This window comes from Sciurus vulgaris (genome assembly GCF_902686455.1).
Source record: "Sciurus vulgaris genome assembly, chromosome: 2".
In the NCBI taxonomy this organism is placed as follows: domain Eukaryota; kingdom Metazoa; phylum Chordata; class Mammalia; order Rodentia; family Sciuridae; genus Sciurus; species Sciurus vulgaris.
In genome coordinates, this window is record NC_136462.1 from 123,518,818 (window position 1) to 123,533,897 (window position 15,080).

A 15,080-nucleotide genomic window follows, 5' to 3' on the forward strand; every position below is an offset into this window, starting at 1 on the left:
TCTGAACCTTTCAATGAACTTGCAGCCCCTGTTTTGCCAATTCATATCTTCGTCTGAGTCATGAGTTCCTTGAGTGTAGGAACTAGGCAGTATTTATTGGCCTTTACAAAGTCCCAACGTTTGTTAAATAGCATAACCCCTAACTTTTGACGGGACAAGATCCATTTTTCAAAAATTAGTGTGAAAAGGCTCCGCCTTTATTCAGCATCCAGTGAACCTAATTTGTATCCTTTTTAGCTTTGTGTAAGCCGGCACAAATAGCACCTGCCTTTGTAAAGTGGCTGATAACTGATGTGAAAGCTCGCCCTAAACCATGCACCATTTCCCCGCCAGTAGCATCGTTCCCTGGGAACTATTGCTTTAGTATGTTCTCTCTACCTCAGGTTACTCTGATACCGCGGGCGAAGGCACAGCAATGTTTTAACAAACTCTGCGTCAATTCTAATGGATGCTGAAAATGAGAACCACAACAGAGGGAATGGGAATACAGGAGATGCAGCTGCGTCCCCTCCTAACATCCATTCCTCCAGCACATCGGGACTGAGGGATCCATGATTTGACCCCAGCTCAAGATGAATAAACTAGTGGTTTTCATTTTGGCCTTTGGGCCCTTTTCGTGCTTAAATATGGACACCAAAAGGTTTGTGTTTTAACAGTATTTACCATATTAAAATATTTTAAAAAGAATTCTATATATTATGGTAATTAAATGAAAATTAACTTCCAAATCTCCCTCCCCCCAATAGTAAACAGTGTGACATCACTTTACACTTTGAAAATCTGATTAATGGCTTAGCACAAAACGTAAATTGTAGCCTCTGGGAAAACTCCACTGCACTTTCAGAACAAGTGAAAATGTTCTGACCTTAAAAGCCTCCTAAAAGGTCTCCGAAATCATACTTTGAAAACCAACGGTCCAAACTAATCAGGTTGGTTTCTTTCTTTCCACCAGCCACTGGTTTAGGGGTGGACACTACGAAAAGTGAGAGGAAGTATTCTTGGTGGGACTTCTAAAGATTTCCTCCTCTCCTAAGGAGACACTCAGAAAGGGCCATTACCTACCCCTAGACCAAGTAAGGTGACTGCACATCCAGATATATCATTCAATCCAAAGATGAAACTGGCACAGAAAAGTCTCAAGCAGAGTACTGCCCAGATGTACTGAGCCTGCACTTGTCCACCTCTGAACTTCTTATGAGATAATCTGACAAGTGTGTAAATGGAGGCCATAGGTATACAAAAGGAACAACAGATTATTTTAACTAGGGAAATTAAAGACAGCCAAATATAGAGAGTTGAGTGTGGATAATGGAAAAGATTGAGGAAAAGCTGGGTATACCAGGCATGTATGCACCATTTCTAGGTTCTCTAGTTTTGTTTTTGTTTTTTTTTTTTAAAAGTCAGTCTGCCTCTCTTCCTCTCAAGACTCCCCCACATCCCAGCCCTCCTTAAATTCCTATTCGAGAAATTCAACAAAGCCTACCTGAAACATACCTAAAGCACCGTATCTCTTATGAGGGAAAGGTGACAAAGTAATTTTTAAATGGTTCTTTATTCATAAACTTGATGCAAGTTTACAAAATTTACTGTACATTGCCAAATAAATCTGCAATGAAAAATAAAATCCAAAAAAACAAAGCATGCCAAATGTGCAGCTGTCAATCTGCTAGCTATCAGGATATTAAAGAATTCAATAATGTATTCAAGATTTAGCCTTAGGCTTAAGGAACTTTAATGCTTTAAAGAATTCTGCCTTGTCACTTGTTATCTGAGCAACTGGCAATCAGAGCTTTATATAAATGTAACCAAGTGAGCAAGATAAAGAAAATCTTTATCTACTATCCTAACCAAATTAAAATCAAAAGAAACACAATAATGCATAAGTGCCAAATCTCTTGAATAGGGTTTACAGAGTTAAAAACCAAATCTTAAAGCAAATGCATAAGAAATGCGTTTGAACTTTGAAACTGGTTTGTGCAGAAAAAATGTGCTTCTGGGTTTCTTTTAAAAAGTGCTTAATAACTAGAATTTATTTTTAAATCAAACTTGGGTTTATTAAAAAAAAAATCTCTCACCAACCGAACAGGACTGATTCATGTAAGGCAATAAAATGGAGAGTACATTGATTTGAGTCAGGTTTTACAAAAGAATTAAGAGATCCTATTAGTCTTTTGGTTGTAAAAGCCATTTTCATGACAACAAAAATTTTAAGAATCTCCAAATCAGGTATCTTTTTGTACTTAACTATATAGCTTTTTGCTCAAGGAAGTCTGTCTTCATGCCAATCACTTTATAAGTTTATTAGTTTACAAATAATTGCAACATCCCGTTAATAAAATGGAAAGGTAAAATGACTTAGTATTTTAAATAACTTCAAGCTCTATATTGTGGCTCTTCTTCGTAAGAAATATTGAACCAACAAGAAGCAGATTCAGCCCAGCAAGACTCTGCTGCCCCAGTGGAAATTACTACTCACAAGCCTTAAGTGGCACTGCCTTACTTTGCTTTGCCTAAAAAGTACAATTCAAGTAAGAGCATACCTTCAGGAAACGGTTCATATCTTCATATAGCCATAAAAAATGTTTAACAATTTAATGAGTAAATTTCCTGTCATTACGTTGGCAACATCATAAAATTGTTTTAGGCCTTAAAAAGGCTGTGGTTTAGAAGACTTAAAATTTTCTAAACCAATATTGAACATTGATTAAACTTTTATTGGCTCTAAATGGAACAGTATTTTGCAAATCCTTGTAACCCAGGGACTTAACATAGGAAAGTCACTGCCAAGTCGCACCTGCAGTAACCTGATGCTGACTTGCCTGCTTAAAAGATTTCACTTTTCAAGAAAAAGAGATAAGGAGTGGCCAGTAAGTGTATTTATCAGGAAAATACAGTAAAGGCCCCACTGCTCAATCCAAGATAACTAAAGTGAGCAAAATGAAATGGCTGTAACTTATACTGGATGTCAGTTGACAGATTATCCACTAAAATATCTATTAGCTAACATCTTCGGTACTGCTGTTATAGGGGCACTCAAAGCTTGTATCTGCATGTTGGGAAGATTTTCTTTAAAGCAACATTGGTCCAAACATATGAGAGTCAACATATTTTAGCCATCTTCTTTTGGAGGAGTGTACCAGCCTGAAATAGAACAGGAAGAAAAAAAAAAGTTAGAACACTTTAATCTTTAAGCCAACTAGGAGAGCTGGCATTTAAGGTTAGGCCCAGACTCTACTCAAAATCTGGTGTTTAAACCTACTGTAAAAATTAAACTCACACTGGGTTAAACTCTTATGTGTTCACAATATGAAGTTATCTTCTATGCATAAATTGTGCTCGAGTTTTTAGCTTAAGAAAGATCTTTGTTAGTAATGGCATCCCTAGCCAAAGAGAACAGTGTGCAATATTAGCCTACATGTTAGGTATTTGAAAGTAAACCTCACTGAAAACAACTTACCCCAAGCAAAATCCTGGCATTTTCAAATAAGAGGAACTTGGATTATATATGATATCATATTGTATAATGATATCATTTTACAAATAAGGAAGGAAGCACTGAAGCAAGGTACGTGACTAAGTGAATAGTAACAAAGTCAACGAATTCATTTCTGTGTTGTATAACATGGTGACCATAGTTAATACACTGTATTCTTGAAAAATACTAAAAATGCAGGTAAGCGTTCTCATCACAAAAATTATAACTGAGGTAACATTTTAATTAGCCAGATTTAGTTACTCAATATGACTAGATATATACACATTTATGTCAAAACACATTATACACAATATAATTTTATCTGTCAACTTAAATAAAAATGAAAAAGATGTGCATATTTAAAAACAAAAAACTAGAATCCATTTTTCCCCGATTCTGATTCTCTTGCTCTTTCATCGCAGCTAAGTTTACACACACCCACACACTCAAATACAGCAATTTCTGTAAATGTATTTAAATGCCTCTTCTAATCTGCTTTAAGAAAAAAAAAAAAAAAAAAAAAAAAGGTCATCTTTTCCCAGGCTCCACAAAAATCTAAGTTCCACAGAAAGGCAAATTAGACCTCGCAAGCACAAGGCCCTAGGTTCAAATCCCCAGCACAGCAAAAAAAAAAAGAAAGGCAAATTAGAACAAGTACTGTTTGGTATAAAACTGTCATTGAAACACCAAGATTTGTGGCATACTACATGGTTGTGTATAAGTTTCTTTGGATCTACTCATTGGGGGTACAAGAAATGATCATTATGAAAACCTGGTCTTGTCCTAAAAGCCATTATCGTCTTCCTCATAAGGCTGAAAATTATTCTGAGTATTTCCAGAAGTAAGGAATCACTTAAAAAAAAAAAAAGTGACAAATTTGTTTTGTCATTTAAATAAAAGTGTAAAACCCAAATCCTAAGTTATAAACTATCAAAGTAAAGAATACTTACTACAAACACTCTTCTTTAAGGAAAACTACTTTCTATCATTAAATTGGCACAAAAGTGACACTGAGCAGGGATGTGCCACTACTACAATAAGTCTTATCAGCACTTGCTTGCAAAGTACTATGCATGCACACTACTCTTTCTTCACAAGTGTGGCAAGACACACATGCCAATTTTAAAGATTGGAAATTGAGGCTTGCTCAGGGTCTAAGTGCCTAGTGGGTGACAAAAATGGTACTTGAAAATAGGTCTTCTAATTAGTTTGTTGTTGTTTTTCTTTCACTATTAAGAGACAAAAACCTCAAAACATGTGCATTGTGAATACAAGCAAAATTTAAAAGCCAATAAAGTTAATGAAAGATATTTAAAGACACTGCTTAGAAGTATATACTGAATTAGTCTTAGAATTATTCTAGTATATTCTTATTCTTACTTGAATAGAAAATTGTATAAAATTGTCAAAAGTACTAGTACTTTGAAGATGTTTCAGAAATAGCCGATTATGATCCTTATTGCATTTACCCAATTATATCAAGAACTCTGCCTGTAAAGAGTTGCTTTTAACTCACTTTCTATTCAATAAAATATATTTCAAGTGAGTGCTGTGATTCAGTCATTAACCTACTTGAAAATCTTGACTCAAGAGGTATCTATGCCAAGTGTTTAGGACATAAAGATACGGAAAGTAGCAGATGTTAAAAGATTCATTCAAAGATTTTGGATACAGCACACGATAAATTTTTTCACTGAAACAGTACTTGATTAAAAAATTAAAAAAAGGATAAATATCAATACATTATATAAAACTTTATAAATGGCAAATACTTATTGAATTACACATACCATTTTTCTCATGTATCTGTACAATGGAATTATAGGACTGTTGGGCTCTTGCTAGATTATATTGATTCTGAAAGAGAATTACACATTTTAAATCAAAACCGTAACTAGATGAGAATTGTTATAGTAAATGTATGGATGCATCATGGCTGTGCTTAAAATATAGGAAACAATATTTCCATTTCTAAAGCAATTTTAATACCTCACTTTTCATTTCATTATTCTCTACAATTTTTAAGAATAACAAAACCAAAACAGTACTCCAATAAAAACCTACAAGCTTCACAGTTCATTTTCATAAGCCTTTCTACCATTGGGCAAGTACAGAGTTTTCTAGTGTCCCTCTCCACCCTGATGGATCAAGTTAAAGGATGCTCATTTGGACATGAGTAAAATCCATGCTCTCTTCCTCATTAACTTATATCCAAAAAGAAGCTACAAAATATTACTTTCAAATAAAAATATTAGGCTTCAGGCAGTATACATGTGAATGACATCATTTTGAGTTTGAAATCTAAAAAACGCCCATAGTAGGCACCAAGCCATTACTAATGGAGTCCTCTTTTGATAAAAATATAGAATCCTCTTAAAGGAGCCAAGTGTATGATGGATTTTTAACATACATAATTTCCAATTATAAGTCATGTGCACTCTCCACAGTGGTATACATCTATCTACTATATTATGTCATAGGATTTCTGAATAATAAATTTGCACAGAAGAAGCAAAAAAAATATACAAGTTCAATTCAAGGGAAACTTTCCTTCCTTACTATTCCTGCAACCACCAATTCCTTTCTCCATCCAAACTAACTATTATAAATTCTTATATATCCTCAAGGATGTTACAAGAACATTCATGAATAGTCTATTGTTGTAAGAGCAACCTTATACATAGATGTACAAAGTACTGGTAAAAATGTCTAATGTAGATCTGAGTCAAAAGATATTAGGTGCCTTCATAATTCTGAAGTATTGCTGAAGTGTCCTCTCCAAGCCTGTTCCAAACCATCTATGAATGCCTCCATACAACCTCATCAACAGTACGTCACGAAATCTTTGCCATTTTTGACAACTGGTAAAGAAGGGCTCTTAGTTGTGGTTTTTGATTTGCATTTCTATTACTGAGTGAGGCTGAGTGTGTTTCCATATGTTCACAAGCCACTTATTTCTCTTTCAGTAAATAGACTTGTTATATCCTTTTCCCATTTTTTAAACAGGGTAGACATTTTCAATTTCTAAACAGTATAGCCCTGCCATAAGGCATCTAAATACTAAAATATATAAAATATGCAGTTGTGTCATCTCAAAAATAATTTTAAAAGTGTTTTTCACCCAGTCTATATTTTCACAAAAAGGACAAAAATAAAAGACACTTATGCCAGGACTGTACTTCTACCTCTCTCAACTCCTGCCTACACAGAGCTGGCAAGTTCTCAGCTCCATCCTTTGGTTGCTGTCTCTATCCGGCCTGTTGAAGGGAAACTTCTGTTTTTCAGTATTTATGTATACTAACATCATTTTAGTAACATTTTCAGAAGGCAAGTTCATTCATTTATTTTAAACAACAGCTGACAGTATCTTTTTAAATATTGTAAAATAATATTTACATGGCAAAAAGAAATTCAAAGAACACAAAACAATTTAAAGTCCCTCTCCTCTCTAACCTACCCCCAATATTTTTAAAAATCCTTACCAGAAACTATAGTTACACTTGTTAAATATTCTTCCAAAGATACTCTATGCTTACACAAGCACATTTATACGGCCTTGCCTGTTTCTCTTAGGCACCCACACTCTCCCTCTCACACACATACACAGACACATACATACATATACACACACAGAATAGCATATTTTTAACACCATTTGGTGCCTTTTTTAATCCTTTTTTTTTTTTCAGGCTTATTATCACGGGTATTATGATTACCACCATTATTGTTACTATTATTTTGTGTGCGTGGTATTGGGAATCAAACTCAGGGCCTCATGCAAGTTAGGCAAGTGCTCTGCCACCAAGCTGTTCCACCAACCGCACCACAGGATTTTTTTTTTTTTTTTTTGAGACAGGGTCTTGCTAAGTTGCTGAGGCTGGTCTCAAACTTGCAATCCTCTAGCCTTAGCCTCCTGAGTTGCTCAGGCTGCAGGCATGCTCCACTGAGCTCAGCATCACAGGCTTTTATTTCGTTTCAATTTGGTTTTTTTTTTTTTTTTTTTAATAGTATTTTTAAAGTTAACATTTAGACCATTCCCTGCAGACTTTTTGGAACCGAGGAAGGTGAAACTCATGATGCAGTTTCCAGTTTTTTGACTGACAAATATTTCTTAATCAAAAGAAAACTGAACAATGTTTTCATAGCAATTCACTAAACAAATTCAACTTCTAAGACATACACAGTCACGCACAGCACAACACTTCAGTCAACAAGTGATGAAGGCCAGCATGTAGGATTGTGGTCCCAAAAGATTATGTCAACTAGTGACATCATAGCTATCTTAGTTTATGTAATGAGCATACTCTATGATGTTCACATAGCAAAACTGCCCAGCTACACATTCCTCACCAAGCACCTCTGCCTTTAAGCAATATGTCACTGTGCTTTTAATATGCTAATCTATTCAACAACCTATATATAAAAGTATATTTACTTGCCAAGAAAACTGCAAATCACAGAATGGAAAAGTTTAAAGCAATTATACTGACACTGATTCTAAGAGATCTTTAACACAGAATAAAGACAGAATTTTAAAACTGGAAGAGACAAAATATACCCTGTTCAGTTGTACCCCAGATACAGATCAGAGGCCCAGAGAAGAAAGTTTGCAGTGAGGTACTGGCAAAATCTTCTTTTGATTACTCACTAAGATCACTGGTTTGAGCCCTTCAAACTTTCTCTTTTTAAAAAGAAAACGAGCTAAATATTTCTTAAGATGATTCAAATTTAACATGTTCTACATATAAACAGATGCCAGGAAGAAAATATTGAAAAGACTAGAAACACTATTAACATTCTGGTATATTTCTAGATAGTCAAATCACAAGTGACCTTTATAATTTTTTTGTACTTCTATCTACTTTATAAACTCTACATTTAGGAAGAATGTATTTATATTTCATCATTTAAAAAAAATTTTTTTTAGCCTGTAATCCCAGCTAATTTGGAGCCTGACGCAAGAAGATCATGAGTTCCAGGTCAGCCTGGGCAGCAAAGCAAGACCCCACACCTCAAGTAAACAAAATATTTCATGTTCTAGTACATAATCATTTGATTGCCACATTTAAGCATTAAAACAGTAATATATAAAGTATATATACCATTAAGAAATGCAGGTTAAATCTAATTACTGAATGCTAGAAAATTGTTCAACTTCTGGGTTTTATATAAAATGTTATTTTGTTCCAGTGTAAAGAAATACCTGCTTAAAAAAAAAAAAAATGATGTTTTAAAATGACCTTTTCAACATTTTGCTTTTACTGTGAATTAAGATTCTAGGGCAGGTGGAGTTGTATGCAGTTCAGTGGTAGAGCACTTGTCTTACATGTGTAAGGCACTGGGTTGGATCCTCAGCACCACATAAAAAATGAATTAAAAAAAAAGTATTGTGTTCATCTACACTAAAATACATGTTTTAAAAAAGATTCTAGTAGACTCACAATTTGAGGTACAATATAGTTATAAATATCTTTAAATTTCATACTGTTAAACAGACATTTAATGCAAAACTCACAACGAACAACACAAAACATTCAAATAAAAAAAAATTAAATCAGGATTATTTCCATCTCACATATGTTCCCAAAACATACTATCTTCAGAGTATATTCTTAGCTCATTTAAGTACTTATTGATAACTAAAATTCCACCTTGAAAGATGTATCTGATAAAATGAATAAAGTACCGAACTAGGTGGTTAACAGTAGAGACTACGGTCAGACTCTGGTTCCAATGCTTGCTCTGCCGCTATGACCTTAGATAAGTTACCTAACTTCTGTGTCCTTTAGTTTCCTCATCTGGGACAATAACAGTACATACCTATTAGGTTGAAAGAGTTAATATAATTTTGGAGTAGAGTCTAGCACATTAAAGTTGACTAGGAATTAACTATTATAGTGTGATCTCTGTGTGAAGAAACCACAAAGTACTTAAAATTTTTTTTTACTTATTAGGGTATACATACCAAAAATAATAAATTTAAAACTCTAGGCAGGTTTGCCTATGTGACTATAAAAAGACTAAAAGAATAGATACTAAATAATTGATTATTAATGAATATCTTCATTTTCTTACACTTCTATTTTCTATAGTTCACTTTTATTAACAAGAAAATAAATCAAATGAAAATGAAATAAATTGTCTCAAAAAGAATGAAAGCAAGACAGAAGCTTCATAAGGTTAACAAAAGATGAATTCTTAATAAAAGTACCTTATTTGCTCCAAACTGCACTCTGGCCTTGCCTTTGACTAAGGTGGCATTTATTTGCATGATGACCGATTCTATTGAATAGGCACTGCTCCAGCCCTACAAAAAATAAATAAATAAATAAAACGGTGACTCTCAAAGTGATGCAGTATTCCTTAACAGAATGACATATAGGAACCCAACAATAGCAAATCAGCATTAAGAAGAAGTTGGTATTAAAGGGGGAAAAGTATGAGTTGGACAACTTTCAGAAATAACAAAGGAAGCCTACATTCTAAGTGCCCACATAAGCAAATTATAAACTTAAATGAATAGCATTCTCAATGCTTACCCTAGCATGATTTCAGCACAAAGTACAATGCTATTTTACTGGTTTACTTTGAATAACTTTTTCATTATTGAAAGTAGGTGCTATTAATGCCAGCCATGGTGCCACATGCCTGTAATCTCAACAGCACAGGAGGATCCAGAGTTCAAAGCCAGACTCAGTAATGGTGAGGTGTTAAGCAACTCAGTGAGACCCTATCTCTAATACAAAAGACAGCTGGGGATGTGACTCAGTGATTGAGTGCCCTCGAATTCAATCACAGATACCAAAAAAAAAAAAAAAAAAAAAGAATAAAGAAAGAAAAGTAGGTGCTATTAAAACAAAAATTATTTTTAAAGTAGATGTTATTCAGCTCAATTCACAATAGCTAAGCTATGGATCCAACAACCTAGGTACCCTTCAACAGATGAATGGATAAAGAAAATGTGGTTTGTATACACAATGGAAGGTCATTCGGCCATAAAGAAGAAAGAAATTATGGTATTTGCCGGTAAATAGATGAAACTGCAGACTATCATGCTAGGTGAAATAAGCCAATCCCAAAAAACCAAAAGCCAAATGCTCTCTCTGATTCGTGATGCTGACTCACAATGCGGGGGGCGGGGGGTGGGGGTTGAGGGTAGAAGTTCACTGGATTAGACAAAGGGGAATGAAGGGAAGGGAGGGAGGATGAGAAAGAATAAACTGGACATAACTTTCCTATGTTTATATATGAATACACAACCAGTGTAACTCCACATCATGAACAACCACAAGAATGGGAAGTTATACTCCATGTATGTATGGTATGTCAAAATATATTCTACCGTCATGTAATAGCATCTACTTTTTAAAAAATTTTTTTTCTCTTTAGATATACATAAGAACTTTTCTCCTTAATATCTAACCTACATAATCAAAATGCTCCACTGAGACTGCAAATTAAGTACCACAAGAAAATAATTACCTGTTTTGTGAGAAGTTCCATACATAATGCTCCTCCACCCAACACATACCTTAAAAAAAAAAAAAAAAAAATCATTATCAATTTCTCTAGATCAGTATTTCTTCTTAATCCTTTTTTTTTTTGCGGTGCTGGGGATTGAACCCAGGGCATTGTGCTTGCAAGGCAAGCACTCTACCAACTGAGCTATATCCCCAGCCCTTAATCCATTTTTGAAGTATCATTACTAAGAAAGTATGCACACAGATTAGAAGATAAATACAAAAATGAAACAGTTGTTAGGGATATAGAACTATGGGAAATTGAAAAAGTTTAATGTGATTGCTCTAATATAATCAATTAAAAAATAATGACTCTTAGTAACCGAACACTTTCAGATTTCTAAGATGTTAAAAACTAAGAACTTAACCTTCAACACTCCAGGATATGGGAGCAGAAGACAATTTCCTTAACTAGCGTTCAAGTGTTCTCTGCAACTCGAACTTTCTCTACATCACGTTACATAGCCAAGAGTTTTGACTCTGACAAAGGTACAGACTTTTCCCTATCCATAATGAATAGCTGCATGGTACTTTATGGAGTAAGTTGTTTTTATCCACTCTATTGTGAAACTTCACATGGTTCTCTCTACGACTCTCTAGGACACCTCAATTTCTTTCCAGGCCTGCAACTATTCTTTGAACCAAAGAATTCCTGAAAATCTCCCTTTAGCAAATCATTGTTTAGATTAAGATTCTTCAACCTTTTTATCCTTTCTCAAATTATTTTCATTACTCCTGTGATACTCCTTTAAATTTCAAAATACATTAAATGTCAAGCCTAAAGACAAAAATCAAGGGAATGATAAGTTTAGAAGAAAAACTGGTAATCTTATAAATAAGCAAAGATCACTAATTAGGTCTTTGTGAACACTGAGCCAATTACAAATCATTCAGTCCTCTGCTGCAGCTTTAGCTGTGGTTCATTCCCAGAGCCATACTTCCCCGCCATTTGCCAAAGAACATTCTAACCAGCAAATCTTCCATCCCAGCTAACCATACATTCTCATGCTGACCAAACCAAATGACTTTCCAGGGAAACTAAAAACATCTATTGTAGACCACTCACATTAATAGTTGTTATAGTGAAAGTTTTCAGTAAGAAGATGAGGAGGGTTAAGTACTCTAAAAACTCTCCCATCCTGACAGGAGATTCTCCAACTAGCTGCTTCTAAACAGAACTGAGAACTTACAGAGTAAAAGTTTAATAGAAGAGAAAGAAACCCTAAAAGGAAAACACGCTGAAAAACTGGATGGAGAACCACAGGATTAAAAAACAAAGTACATTCCCTTATATTCCTGAAATGCAAGAATCTCTAATTCTTTTAGAATGCCTTGGACTAAAAATAATATAAGAAACACATATTTAATGAAAACTAACTTAACAATTAGAACATCTAGGCTTCTCTTGGTTTTCCCAAGATCCCTCAAAGTCTAGTAATCTGTGATTTAAAATCATATTTGATCTATATATTTTAGAAATGCTCAAGAAACAGGAGGACTTGCTTTAGACAAGGAGGTATGCAGTAGACATTAAAATATGAACCACCAAATTTTCTTTTAGTACCAGACTCTTCCTTTGAAGGGGGCAGAGTCACATCACGAAGTGTTCCCAGGTATAGCTCAAAAGTAAATATATTTCTACAAAACAACTACACTAATGACTGTCTAAACATAAGAGAGAAGTAGTTTTAGTTGTTCCACAAAAGTAAGATAAGTGAATTTTTTCTTAATATACACCATTAATAGTATTTATACCTAAAAGAAGTGGTCATTTCTATATTGAATTACATTCACTTTATCAATATATGTTCTAAACTGTTACTGCTTTTTGTCTCCAAACAAGGGGTTCCTGCTGAACATTAAGACAGTTCAAGGGATGATCCAAGATGGCAGACTAGAGGGAAGCTGCATTCCTTGTCCCTCCCTAACTCCAGTTTCAAGCAGATCGGTTTCTTGATTGCTCACTGTCGGGCACATATCATCCGCCACTTGCCTCTCGCCTATCCATCGCCTGCCTTACACCTATCCATCACCCAATGCACGAGGTTCACCTCCTGATCCTCGGACAACAATCAGCAAATTGATCGCCAACCACCAGTGGAGCACCAGCTGCCTGCTGTTGCCTGGAAGTTCTCTGTAGCAGTACCTGCAGGTTTGATTACACTTGGCTGTCGCCATTTTGAGACAACAGCCAGGCCCCGTAGACCCCTGGGCCCGACTAACTGAGCCCCATCCAACCGATCACTCCCTGCCTCTGGAGCCCTCACAGTGACTGACGGCTCCCTGCCGCCAGGACCCCCAGACCAACTGACTGCGCCCTATCACCGGGACTCCAGACCGAATGATTGCACCCGGCCTCCAGGATCCCACAACCACACCAAACACACCCGACCTCCAGGACCCTGCCTGACCAACCGCATCCTGCCTCCAGGACCTCCTGCTGACCACAGCAACACCCTTAGCTGCAGCTCCCCATTGGCCGACACATTTCGAAGCCAGGGCGGCCATTTAGGATAATCCTGGAAGCCATAACTCTGATCTTTAGGTGGGGCAAAACCCATCCTGAGTCGCCTGCTGCAGGCTTGAAGCTCATTGTCAGGTACCTCTCCTGCATCAGGCTACTGAACAATGGGAGGTTTCATTACTATATGACTGTTATACTGTAGATTTTCGTTTTTCTCCTTATTGAAAAAGTTTTTAAGTTTTTATTTCTTAACTTTTCCTGCTCTCTTTTCCTTTTGTTTACCTGTTCCCTCAGAGTCTTTCTCCCTTTTTTGCATGCTAACATCCAATTTCTTTTGATTACACTCTCACCCTTTCTATTATCTAGAACTTCTGTATATTCTTTTCTTATCCCATTAACAGCCACATTCTACATCCCTCTGCAACCTCTTTGTCCTCCATTTGAAACTGCAGACCTTATTGCAAATCAGTTTGTTTTACTGAAGATGATATTTGAACTCATTTTGTTTATTATGACAATTTTGTTATTGTCCCCATAGGGGCTATTTGGTCTAGGATTGCATAGTGTCTGATTTGGGCACTGCTAATATTGATCTCCCCTTAAAGAAGGGGTTTTGGAAACCTATAAGCCTATGGGGGGAAATCTGTAATACTCCAGATCTGCACTGCTAGAGGGGAAGATACATGAAAAAACAACATGAAACACAAAATGTGAACAACATGAAAAAACAAGGGAAGAAAGTGATCCAAACAAATCTAGATTCTATATTAATAGAATCCAGTGACAGTATGTTAGAAGAAATGTCAGAAAAGGACTTCAGATTATACATGATTAAGATGATTCGCGAAGCAAAGGATGAGATAAGAGAGCAAATGCAGGCAATTAATGATAATACCAATAAGCTGAAAGAGAAAGTAGAGGAAGCAAAAGATCATTTCAACAGAGAGATAGAGATTCTTAAAAAAAAAAAACCAATGGAAATTCTTGAAATTAAGGAAATAATAAACCAAATAAAAAACTCAATGGAAAGCATCTCCAAAAAACTAGACCACTAGGAAGACAGAACTTCAGACAATGAAGACAAAATATTTAATCTTGAAAATAAAGTTGCCCAAACAGAGAAGATGGTAAGAAATCATGAACAGAATCTCCAAGAACTATGGGACATCATGAAAAGACCAAATTTAAGAATTATTGGGATTGAGGAAGGCACAGAGATACAAACCAAAAGGAATGAACAACCTATTCAATGAAATAATATCAGAAAATTTCCCAAGCCCGAAGAATGAAATGGAAAATCAAATACAAGAGGCTTACAGAACACCAAATGCACAAAATCAAAACAGGTCCACACCAAGGCACATTATAATGAAAATGCCTAACATTCAAAATAAACATAGGATTTTGAAGGCCACAAGAGAAAAGCGTGAGATTACATATAGGGGGAAACCAATACAGATAGCAGCAGACTTCTCAACCCAGACTCTAAAAGCTAGAAGGGCCTGCACCAACATATTTCAAGTTCTGAAAGAACATGGTTGCCAACCAAGAATCCTATACTCAGCAAAACTTACCTTCAGATTTGAAGATGAATAAAATCCTTCCATGATAAACAAAAGTT

At 35.4% G+C, this 15,080-nt stretch overlaps 1 protein-coding gene across 4 annotated transcripts in view; it reads right to left on the bottom strand.

The window, feature by feature from the left end:
• Positions 1-2,122: 2,122 nt before the first annotated feature.
• Positions 2,123-15,080, bottom strand: part of UBE2Q2 (ubiquitin conjugating enzyme E2 Q2) — a 62,537-nt gene continuing 49,579 nt past the window's right edge. For 2 of the 4 annotated variants that reach the window (XM_079128905.1, XM_079128904.1), the window contains 4 exons: positions 10,958-11,006; positions 9,687-9,782; positions 5,266-5,332; positions 2,123-3,141 (listed from right to left, as the gene is read on the bottom strand). In XM_079128905.1, the coding sequence (XP_078985031.1) occupies positions 3,110-3,141; positions 5,266-5,332; positions 9,687-9,782; positions 10,958-11,006 (244 nt within the window). In that variant the 3' untranslated portion in view covers positions 2,123-3,109. Of the gene's footprint in view, positions 3,142-5,265; positions 5,333-9,686; positions 9,783-10,957; positions 11,007-15,080 lie in introns of those variants that run through there. The other 2 variants (XM_079128908.1, XM_079128907.1) reach the window with 2 other exon arrangements.